Source organism: Labeo rohita, chromosome 6 (assembly GCF_022985175.1).
Source record: "Labeo rohita strain BAU-BD-2019 chromosome 6, IGBB_LRoh.1.0, whole genome shotgun sequence".
NCBI classification, from domain to species: domain Eukaryota; kingdom Metazoa; phylum Chordata; class Actinopteri; order Cypriniformes; family Cyprinidae; genus Labeo; species Labeo rohita.
The window spans coordinates 30,805,535-30,821,312 of NC_066874.1; the positions used below are offsets into that span (position 1 = coordinate 30,805,535).

At 34.3% G+C, this 15,778-nt stretch overlaps 1 protein-coding gene across 1 annotated transcript in view; it reads right to left on the reverse strand.

Annotated features, from left to right (window-relative positions):
• Positions 1-5,861: 5,861 nt before the first annotated feature.
• mtss1 (MTSS I-BAR domain containing 1) overlaps positions 5,862-15,778 on the reverse strand; it is a 55,336-nt gene continuing 45,419 nt past the window's right edge. Inside the window, 9 exon segments of the mRNA XM_051112251.1 lie at positions 5,862-7,320; positions 8,448-8,719; positions 10,064-10,090; positions 10,423-10,579; positions 10,722-10,832; positions 12,637-12,759; positions 14,824-14,914; positions 15,221-15,318; positions 15,427-15,534. Coding sequence (XP_050968208.1) covers positions 6,682-7,320; positions 8,448-8,719; positions 10,064-10,090; positions 10,423-10,579; positions 10,722-10,832; positions 12,637-12,759; positions 14,824-14,914; positions 15,221-15,318; positions 15,427-15,534 — 1,626 coding nt within the window. The 3' untranslated portion in view covers positions 5,862-6,681.

Below are 15,778 nucleotides of genomic sequence, written 5' to 3' on the forward strand. Positions count from 1 at the left end.
TAATTATTTGTTTTTGAGGCAAGCAGCTCTGTAATAAATGGGATAATGTACATCTAGCCATTTGTTATTGCAAAATAAATATGTATATTATTCCTTGCTTATTTTAAATTTAATTCAAGTGATAAAAGATTTTGAAAGTCTGACAGTAATCAGTGTTGAGTGCTGCTGTAAGGTTAACTCTGCCTGATTTAAATGTTTCAAAATGATTAACAGTTGAAAATATTAGAAATTTAGAAAAGTAATCAAAAGTAATAAGTTACATTACTTTAATAAAGTAATTGAAAAGTTACACTACTTATTACATTTTAAATCGAGTAACCTGTAATCTGTAGCCTATTACATTTCCAAAGTAACCTTCCCAACACTGCATGGGGAGGATTTTCCACTTGCATGTCAGGTGTCAATCTGATAAAAATTAAGATAAGAACAGACTAAGATTTGATATAAATGTGCATAGCACATTGCAATGATGTTTCCATGACCTTTCTGAAACCCCTAAAATCACAATTTTAAAATTACCCTGGATTGTGGGAATCTTGGGACTCCTAAAAGGTGATCAAATAAACATTTTGCTGGCATATGCAATTAACATCTAATTACAATTCAACAGAGAAATAATACTAAAAATATAAATAATAAAAATATTGTCCGCAAGGGCGTATTTTAATTTTTAATGAATACAATGCCCTTTAGACATGGACTCAAACAGGTCTGCAGATCTGACTAGAGGCCTTACAGAAGTAAATGCTAAACCCTAAACCTTAACATTAATAAATATTAAATGTAAATAAGATAACAAATAAATATTAAGTAAATAATATCTACTAAAATGCTTTATTTTTAAGATTAAATACTAATGTATGGATTAGAACAAAATAAACTATTTGTTCAGCAAATAGAACAGGAGCAGATACAGTTGAAGTCAGAAGTTTGCATACACCTTGCAGAATTTGCAAAATTTTAAGTATTTTACCAAAATAAGAGGGATCATACAAATGCATGTTTTTTTTTTTTGTTTTTTTTTAATTAGTACTGAATTATAATTCTTAATACTTTGTTGTTACCTGAATGATCCACTGTTGTTCTTCAGAAAAGTCCTTCAGGTCCCACAAATTATTTGGTTTTTCAGCATTTTTGTGTATTTGAATCTTTTCCAACAATGACTATGATTTTGAGATCCATCTTTTCAAACTGAGGACAACTGAGGGACTCATTTGCGACTATTACAGAAGGTTCAAATGTTCACTGATGCTTTAGAAGGAAACAATGCGTTAAGAGCCGAGGGTGAAAACCTTTGAGCAGAATGAAGATGTGTGCATTTCTTATTTTACCTAAACATCTTTTTTTTCTTCTTTTTTTCATTTTGCCCTTTAGAAGCCACAGAAGATACTTACATGTTTCCCAGAAGACAAAATAAGTTAAATTTACCTTGATATTCAAATTCAAAAAGTTTTCACTCTTCGGCTCTTAATGCATCATTCATTCGAGAACAAAGGTGTAAAAAGATGGCTCTCAAAATCATACAGTCATTGTTGGAAAGAGTTTAAATACACAAAAATGCTGAAAAACCAAAGAATTTGTGAAGGATTTTTCTAAAGAATGGCAGTTAATTTAACTGTTCAGGACAAACAAGGGACTCATGAACAACTGTCACTGTAAAACAACAGCTGTGGATCATTCAGGTAACAACACAGTATTAAGAATCAAGTGTATGTAAACTTTTGAACGGGGGAAAATTTTAATACATTCAACTATTATTTTCTCATGTGGTCTAGATGTAAATATCTTATTCAGGTCAGTACAAAAAAAATAACGTGTTTTGTATGATCCCTCTTATTTTGATAAAATAATTTACATTCTGCAGATTCTGCAAGGTGTATGTAAACTTTTGACCTCAACTGTATGTCCCTTTGAACATTGGTACGTTTCCCATGTTGTTTGAGGCTTTAACATGACTTAGACACGAGGGACAGTAGTGGATGATGATGATGATGATGATGATGATGACGAATAACATGGAGAGATGTTTCACACACAGAGCAGGGTCAAACACTCACAGCTCAGTCACCTCTGAGTCCACACAAACACTTGACGTCAACACAACAGCTTGTTCAGATTCCAAATCCTGGAACTAATTAGGGCCTGTTCATTACATAATACTGATCTCAGCCTCACTCTACTGTAGGAGAAAAGTGTATACCTTGAGAGGAGCCTAAAATAAAAACATTATAGGACTGTTTTGTAGGAAAGGAGTTGGCACCAACATTACTTTTTATATTAATACTCCTAGTTGGCATGTTTGATAACAGATTGCTATTGCTTACTATTAGTTTGGGATCTGTAAGATTTTTAATGTTTCTGAAGGAAGTCTCTTCTGCTGCAAGACTGGATTTATTTGCTAAAAATGCGATAAAAATAGTAATATTGTGAAATATTATTACAATTTAAAATAACTGTTTTTTACGTTTTTTTATGCATCGTTACTCCAGTTTTCAGCGTCACATGATCATTCAGAGATCATTATATATTGTTCAAGAAACATTCTTACTATTAATGTTGAAAACAGCTGTGCTGTTTAATATATGAGGATTTTTTCAAATAAATTCAGGATTGTTTGACAAATATAAAGTAAAAAGAGGAGCATTCATTTAAAAACAGAAACTTATTACAACATAATAAACGACTTGACTGAAACTTTTGACCAATTTAATGCATCCTTGATTAATAAAAGTGTTAATTTCTTTAAATCTTACTCACCCCAAACTTTTAAACATTATACAATTAGTATACAAGTAGTATACACATTTTACCTGCATTAGCAAACAATAAAGCAACACTGGTATACACACAAATTAACATTATTAAAATCACTTACACAGCTTTCTTGTGGCTTACTGCTTTAATGACTACTAAAGTCCCAAAACAGATTTCAAAATGTCAGTGGAGAAGAGACTGGTTCATAACAATCAAGGTTTCTTCACTTTAATTTGACATTCATCCCTTTTCATTGATATTTATATCATGAAATGGTTTAGATACAGAATGCATTAAATCAAATGAAGAAATCAAAAAGTGAAAATGCCAACAAAAAAATACCAAAAACCAAACAAAGTCCTTTTATTCCACCTTCCAATCTTGCAAGTTTAACATTTTGGCTCAAGCTGGATGATAAATCACTGCAACAGGCTGCACATTACGCTCCAACCATCGCTATGTCTCTGCAAAGAAAATTTCTCCTCAACACAAATTAAACGCCTCAGACATTACCGCCCTGAGCAGCACTAACAACAATGCAGATTAGTGGCGAAACACCTCGCTCAGCTCACCTTTCAGAGTAAAACGATATTCTTTTACACTTCAGGAGAGCCGTACAGCAGCTGCGAGCTAATCCTACAGTAAAAGGCCTGAGGAGCATTGTGTCGGCAGTGAACGTCTCTGGCCACGTCTAAATCACTGAAGAGAGACAAAACAATCGAGCATTCAGATGGAGAGGGGGCAAGAAATCCTAGACATGGCTCAGACAGGTGTGAAGTAACCCTAGATTGAGAATAACCTGAAAAGTATACAAAAAACTGTGGGGGGCAAAAAAAAAAAAAAAAAAAAAAAATGCGGTAAGATATGAAGAAACAACTTATGCAGCAGGAGTTCAAAGCGCACCTGCCAGCACACGCGTGACAGATATGATAAATTATAAGACATCAAAGAGAGTACACATACCTGCGAGAAATGCCGTCAGACCACAGAAAGATTTCTGGATATCAGATTCATTACTTTCAGAATCAATATTGTCCTAATCTAATCCAGAGGTGCTAAAAATTATTATTAAACTCGTTATTAAAAATGCTTAAGGCATTGGCGATGCACTTCACATTTGAAAGCAAATGTCTAGCATTGGCTTTAATTTAAGAAAACAAAAAACCAGAACATCTTTAATTCTCATCATGCACCAAAACATGGGAGAAAGCTGTCATCATAAGCAGTTAGCAACTTGTGATTTTTCTGATATCAAAATGCCATTGCAATTTAAAATCTGATTAACCCTTGTGTGATCTTTTGGACATTTTTGTCCATTTCAGTTTTGTTTTTTTTTCCCGATAATTTTGCCTGTTATTGCCAGCTGCATAAATTTATTTTTATTGGAATTTTACTATTTCACCCCCATTTCCTTTAATAAATCTGTTTTGCACTAGGTACAAAAAATAGTTACTCCCAGGACCTTAAGGACAAAAATATCCCCTGTTGAAGCTGCTATTTTTAATCACAGTGCCATTTAACTGTAAAATAATGCAATTTTTGTTAATAGACTTTCATTCTGTTGGCAAGGCTTCAGAATTATTATTTTTTTTTTAACGTTTTTTACCAGATGGTGTGTTTTTAGATTTGGCCAATAAAGCAATTGGATAAATAATGCAGCTATAATTGTGTGAGTGGTTTGTATGTGTGTGAGTGTATGTTCTTGTAATATTTGAGAGAGGAAAAAATACTGCAAATCACAAATCCAACCACTGTGTGCACCAGTGCAATCTTTTCTTACACCCAAACAAAATCTTACTGAAAGCTCATTTTTTGAGATATCAACCTCAAATTTGGAATATAACTTGTTTAGATGTATGGCTTTGATTTTCTAGCAAGTTTAGAGTTCAACGTGTTTCATAAAATATTGTTCATAACGCATTTTTATGACAGTTTTTTGACATGGACATTTTTGTCCACTAAGGACCTATGTGTAACTTTTTTTTTATTGACACACAAGGGTTAAAAAGTTCCAGATTTGCTGCGCTTGTATGAAAAGCTTTACAAGTTGGCCAAAAATGTTGCGATAACATCAATATGACTATACAATAATAATAATTGTACTGTAAAATAAAATCATTTTTAACTAAGCTAAAAATGTTTATTAAAAAAATAATTTTACAGTAAATTATCAAACTACTGAGATTTTGTTTTGGTGGAAAACCAAACCAAAACAGGCAAAAAAAAAAAAAAAAAACCTTCTCTTTTGTCGTAAAACTTTTGTTGACAACATTTTATAAGCGCTTCTCATTAAAAAAGTTTGGGAGATGGCTGGCGCAGTTGCATTTACAAATAAGCATCCCAAACTTAGTTCATGTGTAGCAGATTTTGAGATACTGAAAACACCAGATCATGAGCTGCTCGTGTGTAAATGAACACAGTGCCACGCTTCACGCTGAAATATACAGCGTCTACATATTTATTGAAAGTGGAGCAAGTGGAGGAATGAGACACACTCTTAAAAATAAAGGTGCTTTAAAAGGTTCTTCAGAGCGATGCCACAGAAGAATCATTTTTGGTTCCAAAAAGAACCAATCAGTCAAAGGTTTTTGAAAGAACCATCTCTTACCTTTTCATAATCTGAGCAACCTTCTTTGGCCACCAAGAACCTTTTGTGAAACAGAAAAGTTCTTCAGATGTTAAAGGTTCTTTATGGAACCATTTAGACCAGAGGTCTCAAACTCAGTTCCTGGAGGGCCGCAGCTCTGCAGAGTTTAGTTTCAACCAGATCCAACTCGCACCTGCTCGGAAGTTTCTAGTAATCCTGAAGACCTTGATTAGCTGGATCGTGTGTGTTAGATTAGGGTTGGAGCTAAACTGTGCAGAGCTGTGGCCCTCCAGGAATTGAGTTTGAGACAAGTGATTAAGACAAAAAAGGTTGTTTTATGGCATTGTAAAGCACCTTTATTTTTAAGAGTGCACTTTGACTTTAAACAAAGAAAACAACTTGCAACAGAAAGAAATCAATCTTTAAACCCAAAGCAACCATTTCCTTTTAAGTAATAATAAATGAGTTTAAGGAGGTTTTTTAATTCAAAGACACCCAAAAAAATGCTCAAAGTCATGGGTCAAAAGTTTGAATCAAGTTTTTATAAACCTCCAGGAGAGCAGATTTATGCGCATCTACAGGGCTACAGCATTGAAGCTTTGGTAAACAAACGATTAAAAATGATTTAGAATCAAACAGGTTGAATAAATAACCACAGTGACGCCTTTGTAAGCTCTCACAGTCATAAGCAACACAAATAAAATCCACTATTCCAGTCCTTCATTCATCCACCCAATCAAATTGCTCCTTCCCTCCTTCCTTTCCTCTCATTGGCTGCATTCGTGTCCAGTCATTGGGCGGATTAAAGGCAGTGGTGCAGTTTTCAGTTACCCTAAACTGTACAAAAATAGACGCCTAGTGCTGCTTTATCTAATTTCGAAACGAACAAGAAAACAAAATTAATAATAATACAACAGTCTTTGAATTGTTTCGCTAATATATACAGTTTTTGATCTCGAACCAGAAGGCTGAGTGCTTTATCCTTGCGAATACGACATAAACAAATAACTTTAATATATCTCAATGCTCGATCTAGATCTCTAAATACATATATATCTATATATATAGGTATACATATATATGTAAAGCACACAGCCTGCAGAATTAACGTTAATTTATGGAGAGGCAACATTCGCACGGACACTGCAAAACGGTTGTTCTTTACGCACAGTGTAGTTAAATCAAAGTCTTTTTGTGTGGCAGGAGTCACGCACTAGTCAGTTTTGCCTCCACCTAAAAAAAAAATAAAAATAAACGCAAACCGCAACAATAAAAAGTCACTAAACGAAAAGACGGAAAAGGCAACCGTAAAAAGTCACAGACGAATTCGAAAAATGAAATCAGTTGAGATGATTGGGGGTGATTAACGGCGCCGAACGGTCGTTGGTCAGTGTCCGACGTAGTCTGACTCCTCTGCGGATCATACTCAACATGTCACCTCCGCTGCCTGGATCAGCCACGCCATCGACATGATCCACGGCAGGCTGCGAAGAACTGATCTGCCCGCTTTCATTGGCCACGCCGGAATTGTGAGCTGCCAGCTGCTGATTTTGATTTTGATGCTGCTGCCGTTCGAGTTTCTGCTGGAGCTCTTTTTGATTTATCTGTTGATATTGCGGCTCCTGCGCTTGGTTATATTGCTGTTGGTGATTGTAGTGTTGTTGATTATATTGCTGTTGATTGTATTGTTGTTGCAGCTGTTGTTGATATTGCCTCTGTTGCTGTTGGTGCAGCGCATACTGCTGTTGCTTGCTCATTTGATACAGCGGCTCTGTGCCGCCCACTGGTGGCTGCCCAGGGAACATGGAATAGTATGGAGGCGGCATTGCACTCAGACTCTGAGTGGATGTACAGAGATTATGTCTGGTGTGAACCAGATCAGAGCTTGGTACCCTGTTACTCTGCATCACCCCAGGAGGACACATGGTCTCGTCACTGCCGCTCAGGCCGGCGGTAGAAACAGACGCCTTCAGCGGCACCTAAGAGCAGGATAAAATAATGTTTATTTAAAAAAAAACATCAACTTAAATCATAAAGGATTTTCCTTAATAATCAAATAACATCTCTATTATAGGGCCCTATGAAATTTAGTTTTTTTTTTCCTCCAAAATTCCATTCTATTTTTTTTTCTAAATTCCATTTTTTCCATTTTAGTTTTTCTGAATTAAGTTTCTTCCATTATTTTTCTGGACTTTTTTAAATTTTTAAATGACATTGTATTAATAAAAAAGCAAGTCTAATTAATTAAAATTATGAAACTTATACACTTTAACATTAAATTATTAAAAGATTAACAAAAATTACATGTTTAGGGCCCTATGAAATGTTTTATTTTTTCCTCACCTTCTGTTTTATTGTTACTAATTCTTATTATTTCAGTGCATAAAAACAACTTAATTTATTAAAGTTTATTTTTACAATTTACAATATTTAAAATTTTATGGTTATCAAATGAAGACATAAAATATTAATTCATCTTTTAATCAAATGAAAATTAAACAAACTTTATTTTTGGCAAAAAAGGTACTATTAAAATTAAAACATAAAAACATATTGTGTTATTATTTTCTTAATAAAATAAAGTTTTAATTTTATTAATAATAGTAGTAGTAGTATTACATACATTCTACTAAACAATAGTAATATATCAAGTCAAAACCGAACTTTTATTTTAACTGGTTACTGTGAATACCTTTACATTTCTGTGAGTATATGATAAGACAATAATTTCTATCAACAGAAACGTAAAATGCTAATGAAGAAACTTCAGAGCAAATCTGGAGAAGTTGTTCATATATTTATGTCCTCATTTGATGAGACAGCAGACACTGAAATCACTGCGAAGGTCCCGCGCACTTCAATATGTGTGTAGTAAACAAAACGTGATGCAAAGTTGAAATTTTCAGCATCATTACTCCAGTCTTCAGTGTCACATGATCCCTCAGAAATTATTCTAATATGCTAATTTGCAGCTCAAAAAACATTTCTTATTATTTATCAATGTTGAAAACATGCTTTATATTGTTTTGGAAACTAGGATGCTTAATAAACAGGATATTTCTTTAGGATTATTTTGGAGTAGAAAGTTCAAAAGAACTTGAAGTACCTGTGGTGTGGAGATGGGGATAGGCACTCCTCCGCTGATGGTCCCGCGGCGGATGTTGGGCTTGCTGGAGGGTTTACGGCGGATGGTGGCCGTGTGGGGCCCTATAGGCTCGGGATCCATCAGCAGACTGACGGTAGATGCCGGCCTCTTGCTTTGAAACATTTTGCGGTAATTGAGGCTCAAGTCACTGTTGCGAGGAATTGTGGAGGATTTATCGAATTCAGACTGGCTGATAGTGTCCTCTCCTCCGTGCAGGGAGATGTAATCATAGTCTGAAACAGAGAGGAACACAAAAAGAGGGGAGTCACACACTGTTAATGCTGAATGAAGACACTATTTTGTTTAAAAGAGAAAAATAATTAAAAAAAAAAAAAAAAAAAGTAATTCAAGCAGAAATTATATATGCAAGGAATGACAGTGGAAGAAAACAACAGCTGTTCAGCATGTCTCAAAATTTAATGTCAGGGGTTATGAGAGTGATTCGGACAGGACAGAGCTGCGCTGTCACTACATGTTACGTTTGCTGATCAGAACAGATTTTTTTTTTATACCTTGCAAACTCAACTTGCCCTGTGTGATGTTTTTAACACTATTAAAAGCATATAGTTGTTCAAATTTTAATTTTTTTAAATGAAACTTACAAATACATTTTATTCATTTTAAATAGCAGGGATATATACATATATCATATATATTTCTTTTTTTATTATTATTATACTTTTTTTTTTGTGAGGCCTGTGGGAACCAGAACTAATGGACCAGCAAGTCAAAATTATCCAAATTTAAGATGCATATACAATGTTTTAAATAAATAAATCAATATATATAATAAAATAATAAATAATATAATAAAATAATATAAATATAAAAAAGAAACAAATATAATAAAATCATATATATAAAAATAAAACATTTTTTCGTTCGTTTTCTTTTTTTTACATATTTTTTGTTTGTTTCGGAGACCTTAAATAATGGATAAGTAGAAAGAAAAAAATGCAATGAATGCATAAATGCATAAATAAATCTTCTTTATATATATATATATATATATATATATATATATATATATATATATATATATATATATATATATATATATAATAAAAAATTTGTTTCTGAGGCCTGTGAGAACCTTCAATAATGTACCAGTAAAATGCAAATTACAAAGGGAAAATTACACATGATTTAAATGATGTTATATGCAAAGGGAAAATCATGCAAATTTAAGATGCATATACAATGTTGCAAATAATAAGTATACTAAGATTAAATAAAATACAATTAAAAAAAAAAAAAATCATATTATTGTCTCCAGCCCTAAAGAAATGACTACATGAAGACAACAGTAGTGGATTATCTCCAGACTCAAAAGCTCTGTTTGAGATGGTGTGTCTTTCAGTTAAACTCGTGCAACATAAGATGGACAACAGACTTGACAACTGACGAGATGCCACTAGTCATATCTCAAGGTTGCATACAGATAACACTCTTTCAACGAATGCACGCCTGCAATATGACATGGATTCCCTAAAATCAAAACATTTAATGTCGTTTATTATTGGTATATGATCACAATGAGAATAATCAAGTCTATGCAATGACATTCAGAAACCTACCATATAGAGGAGGTTCTTTCTTTACCGCTGTAAAAGAACAATAAAGTACATTTAACATATATACAAAGGCCCAAAAACACGCACTTTGGACAGCAATCTAAGCCTGTGATTTGTGCAAGCACATCAGATTTAGTCTAAACTTAAACTATAAAGCATATTTGATGCGCACACAAACCACAAATCAGATTACTGTGCTGAGGGTAAAAAAGGGGTAAAGTATAAAAAGGGTTAAAATGCTATACAAAAACACAAAGGAGAAAAAGAAATCACTGTTTATAATCTCTCCAACTTGTGTGCAAAAGGAAAATTATAGAACAGAAAAAGCTCATGCATGTGAGTGTACATACACGCATACTGACCATGCTGCGATGGGATGGTGTCTTCTGAGCAGGATGGTGTGGTCGTCTGAGTGCTGTATCCGCTGGAGCAATGGAGGGAATCTCGGCTGGTCCGAGGAGCTTCTGAATTAAGCCCGCCTCCAAGAGTAAGAGCCAGCTGCTCCCTGGCGGACTGTGGCTACGGAGAGCAACAAGAGTCAATTAGAGATCAGAAAAAACAAAAGGTTTTCAAACAATGATTCCACCAGAATTAAAAGGTATGTAAGATTCACGTTTGGTTCAGATTAAGAAATCATTCCTGAATTAAATTGAGCGTGTACCTTGCCTGAGGTGGACAGCGCCCTGGCTCTCTCCTCATGCCCGCTGTAAGCTTTGTGCAGTGGGGGCATGGAGGTCCCGTTCTCTGTGCCAGGAGAGATCTGGCCTTTTTCCTACACAAGAATATACTCTGTTAGTCCATGCCAACTTAGAAAGTAATAAAAAGAAAGCACTATGACACACTGTGCTTAAGATAATAAGGATTTAAAGCCAACATGAAATGGTGTTCGCAAACGATGTGACAATTCAAGTGTCGAGTGTTAATTTGAGCGATTAGGAAATTTGTGGAAAGTAAAAAATGAGCGTTCCATGTGAATACTAGGTTTTTTGAGAACAATGAGACTGACGGTCAAGTTCACCCTCTAAAGTGTCTCAGTGTTTAATTCTTTTTTTTTTTTTTTTTTTTTTACTATTATTTGCTATAATCGCAGAACCCTTTATTCTAATTATGTTTTCCCAAAACAGAGACAACATTCTACATAATTTTTTTGACAAGCTTAAAGATGCAAACTCTGAATTATTTTGTCATTGCACAAATGAAGCTACCATATGGAACTGAGGAAAAAAGCAAATATAAAATCAGTTTTCTGCTTGGAAAAAAAAAATGCAATTGTCTAATTTTTGTTAAAAATGTTATTGTTTGTTTTTTTTGAACAAAGAATGCATGAAGCTAGAATATTTTAGAATATTTAATATTTTAGAATATTTAATTAAAATTAGCCTCTGTGCACATTTATCATTTAAAATAATCTGTGGGTCAAAACAAAAATATTTTAGATTTTTTAAAGGCTGCATAATCTACACCGTAGCATATAATAAATCTTAAAGGAGAAGTTCACTTCCAGAACAAAAATGTACATATAATTTACTCACCCTCTTGTCATCCAAGATGTTCAGGTCTTTCTTTCCTCATTCATAAAGAAATTATGTTTTTTGAGGAAAACATTTCAGAAATTCTCTCCATATAGTGGACTTCTATGGTGATTGTAAGTTTGAACTTCCAAAATGCAGTTTAAATGCAGCTTCAAAGTGCTCTAAATGATCCAAGCTGAGGAAGAAGGGTCTTATCTAACGAAACGAAATGAATACACAGAGTTCACACAGAGCTCGACAAGATATGCATTTGAGGTTAAAAAGTATATCATTTATAATAATCGAAAATAACCGATCGTTTCGCTAGATAGGACCGGTCTTCCTTGGCTGGGATCACTTAGAGCCCTTTGAAGCTGCATTTAATCTGCATTTTGGAAGTTCAAACTCAGGGGCACTATAGAAGTCCACTATATGGAGAGAAATCCTGAAATGTTTTCCTCAAAAAACAATTTCTTTACAGCTGAAGAAAGCAAGACATGAACATCTTGGATGACAAGGGGGTGATTCAATTTGTAAGTTTTTGTTCTGGAAGTGAACTTCTCTTTTAAATAGCTGTTCCGCCATTGGTTAACATTAAACCATCGGCAGGAAAGGAAAAGTGATTAAAATTTACAAAAGATGTGCACAACATGACCAGAAATTAATATAAATGATCAGTTTTGATTTCATGTTGACTTTAATGACATTCTGGTAAGTGTAGAAAAGTTCAGATGCCTGAAAGAGCATGCATTTTTTTTTAGTTGTAGACATGTGTACTGGTTAGTGTGTTTGTTTTAAGACATGGGACTGATATTATATTTCAAAACAGACATTAAAAGCAGAAAATTATTTTGCTTAAATGGCTTCTTTCTCCCTGTGTAATATTATGTCCCTCTAAATGGCCTGCAGAGGGCGCCGTCTACCTTCACACAGACACAACCTCCACACATGCACAATGACACAGAGCACAAAAGAAAACCATTAGAGGGAAGTGTCCAGTAGTACATGCAACAGTAATTAATCCATTCACAGTCACACACAGCACTACACTGAGTCTATGCTCACAGTGCTCCTGTGCCGGAGGTGTTGGCCACGATGGCCCGTGCGAGGGATTGTGGGAGAATTCCCCTCACTGAGAGAGCGAGTGCCTTCCTCCCCTCCGACCAGGAGGAGAGGACTGCGTGAGCGCTGGGAGATGGAGGTGAGGGGCAGAGAGGAGTGGAACAAGAGAAACATGAGATTAGATGAATCCAAGCCTCAGTCAACATCCAAACCCCCTTAGACCCGTAAGCGAACTTCTTAGTCGAAATTAAATCCTTCTGGGTATTTTATTCAGTGCCTGATTAGAAATTGTAAAATGACACTACAGCTCTACTCTGTGCTTTTTCATGCATGGCTGATTTTGAGGCTATTTTGCTATCTGTAGATTTCAGTTACAACACAAATCTTTAAAGGCTTTTTCTCAAAATGAGTATTTTCTGCACTGAGCCAGGAATCAGCAGTAATACACTAAAACTTTACTTTTTCCCTAATTTATAGAGCGCTAAAGATAAACATCCTTAATATGTCAACAAAATTAAATAAGATTTTAATCTGGTTTTATCATATGTTCAGATTTTAGTTTAGGAAACATGCAAATAAATGCATTTTTAATCATATTCGCATCATTTGCAATATTTTAGAGAAACTTGCAATATAAAATGTAATATCTTAATGTAGTAATGTTAATGTTACTCATAGCAAACTGTATTATAATTTAGAAGATTTAGAGATCCTGTATTAACTTATGCTACTTTTTTTGTAAAACACTGAACTGTATAATAAAACAATACACATTTATTATCAAATTTATAATTTAATTACATACATTTAATTTGTTACTATTTTCAGCATCACAACAGTGAAATACTACTTTATTTCTATTACACTTACAGTTCAGGTCAAAAGTTTAACCCTTTCAGATTCTGCAAAATTTTTACCAAAATAAGAGTGGTCATACAAAATGCATGTTATTGTTTATTTAGTACTGACCTGAATAAGATATTTCACATGAAAGATGATTGCATAGAGTCCACAAGAAAAAGTAATAGTTAAACTGACCCTGTTTAAAAGTTTACATGCTCTTGATTCTTAACACTGCGTTGTTACCTAAATGATCTACAGCTGTGTTTTTTGTTACAGAAGGTTCAAATGCTCGCTGATGCTCCAGAAGGAAACACGATGCATTAAGAGCCAGGGATGAAATATTTTAAATTTGAAGATCAAGGTAAATTTAACTTTTTTTGTCTTCTGAAAACATATCTATCTAACTATCTTCTGTAGTCTCTGAAGGGCAGTACTAAATGAAAACATATGATATTTAGGCAGAATAAGAAAAATGTACACATCTCCATTCTGTTCAAAAGTTTTCATCCCCGGCTCTTAATGCATTGTTTTTCCTTCTGGAGCATCAGTGAGTGTTTGAACCCTTTGTAATAGTTGCATACGAGTCCCTCAGTTGTCTTCAGTGTGAAAAGATGGATCTCAAAATCATACAGTCATTGTTGGAAAGGGATCAAATACACAAAAGTGCTGGAAAACCAAATAATTTGTGACACCTGAAGGACTTTTCTGAAGAACAGCAGGTGGTTTAACTGTTTAGGACAAACATGGGACTCATGAACAACTATCACTAAACAACAACAACAACAACAACAACAACAAAAAAACAGCTGTGGATCATTCAGGCAACAACACTATTAAGACTCGAGGGGATATAAACTTTTGAACGGGGTCATTTTTACAAATTCAGCTATTTTCTTTCTTTTTTATGTGAAATATTTTATTCAGGTCAGTACTAAATAAACAATGACATGCATTTTTTAAGATCCCTCTTCTTTTGGTAAATTAATTAACATTTTGCAGATTCTTAGGGGGGTGTAAATTTTTGACCTCAACGGTGTACTGTAATACCCAGACAAACTAAATTAAATTGAAGCACTGTCTGATTATGATTATGTATCGATGATCAATTTGCTGATTTGATCTTGGGGTCCTAAGAGGTTGGATTTTGAGGAGGTTTGGATTAGGCACCACAGCAAACTGTGGGCTGTAATGGTGCTTACAGCTGTATGTGTTTCTTTGGGCTGAATGAAGCTGTGTGTGTGTTCTGAGTGACAAACTATTCAAACTGTCTGGGTTTCTTAGGGTTAATATACCAACTAAATGTTTTGGACTCATTGTTTTGTGTTGTGGCGCGTGTATCCATGGTACCTGTGTTGCATCTGGTGCTCGCAGATGAAGCCCATCAACTGCACTGGAGATGGAGTCCAGAGATGGGACATGACGCACAGATGTGTAGTTACTAAGAGAGAGTGAGTTTATACTGATTATTTACAACAATATGCAATTGTTTGTCACCTTCACTTTTTTTTTTTGATCATTTTTAAGGTAAAATAATAACATTATGTAAGGCAATGTGCAGTCAGCCGGTCAATGTTGCAAATTTATGTTACTGTAAGACACTGGAGGTTACCAAAAAAAAAAAAAAAAAAAAAAAAAAATTCTGCTCACAATATGGAAATGATATGATCAATAATTATCAATAGTCATATAAGTGTTTCTAAAGGCAAGTTAGCTAACAAACATTTCTTCCTGACATTGCACTCACCTGCTGATGCTGCTCTTGCGTGATAATGTGTTACTAGGAGACGCGGGTGGAGTCTGATACGAGTAGCTGTAGTCCGAGCCTTTCAGATCAAGAATAACCTGCATAAACAAAACCAGACCAGAAAGTCAGAGCACAAAAACATGTACAGCTCTTCAGAAAAAAAAAAAAAACAGACTTAATGTACCAGTTTAGAAGCTATGCAATACCTGTTCACTAGCAGGAGGCAGTGAGTTGGGATCAGCAGTCAGGTTGCCAAGATCTTCTAAAATTGTCTGTAAGTGGGTGACTTCACCAAGCATGCCTATTTCTTCATCCTGGCATTACAAAGAAAAAAAAAAAAAAACTGTGTCAATATTCATGCAGAATAAAATATAAATACAGTCAAACCAAAATTTATTCAGACACCTTCAACATTTCTCACATTATCAAAGTGTATTTGCTATAGTTTCGAAAATGGTAATAAAATATGACAAGAACTCAAGTTAAACTGTGTCTGAACAAATTCATCTTGATCACGTCTGATAACTTATGTAACAAAACATGGTCAAGTCAAAGTGT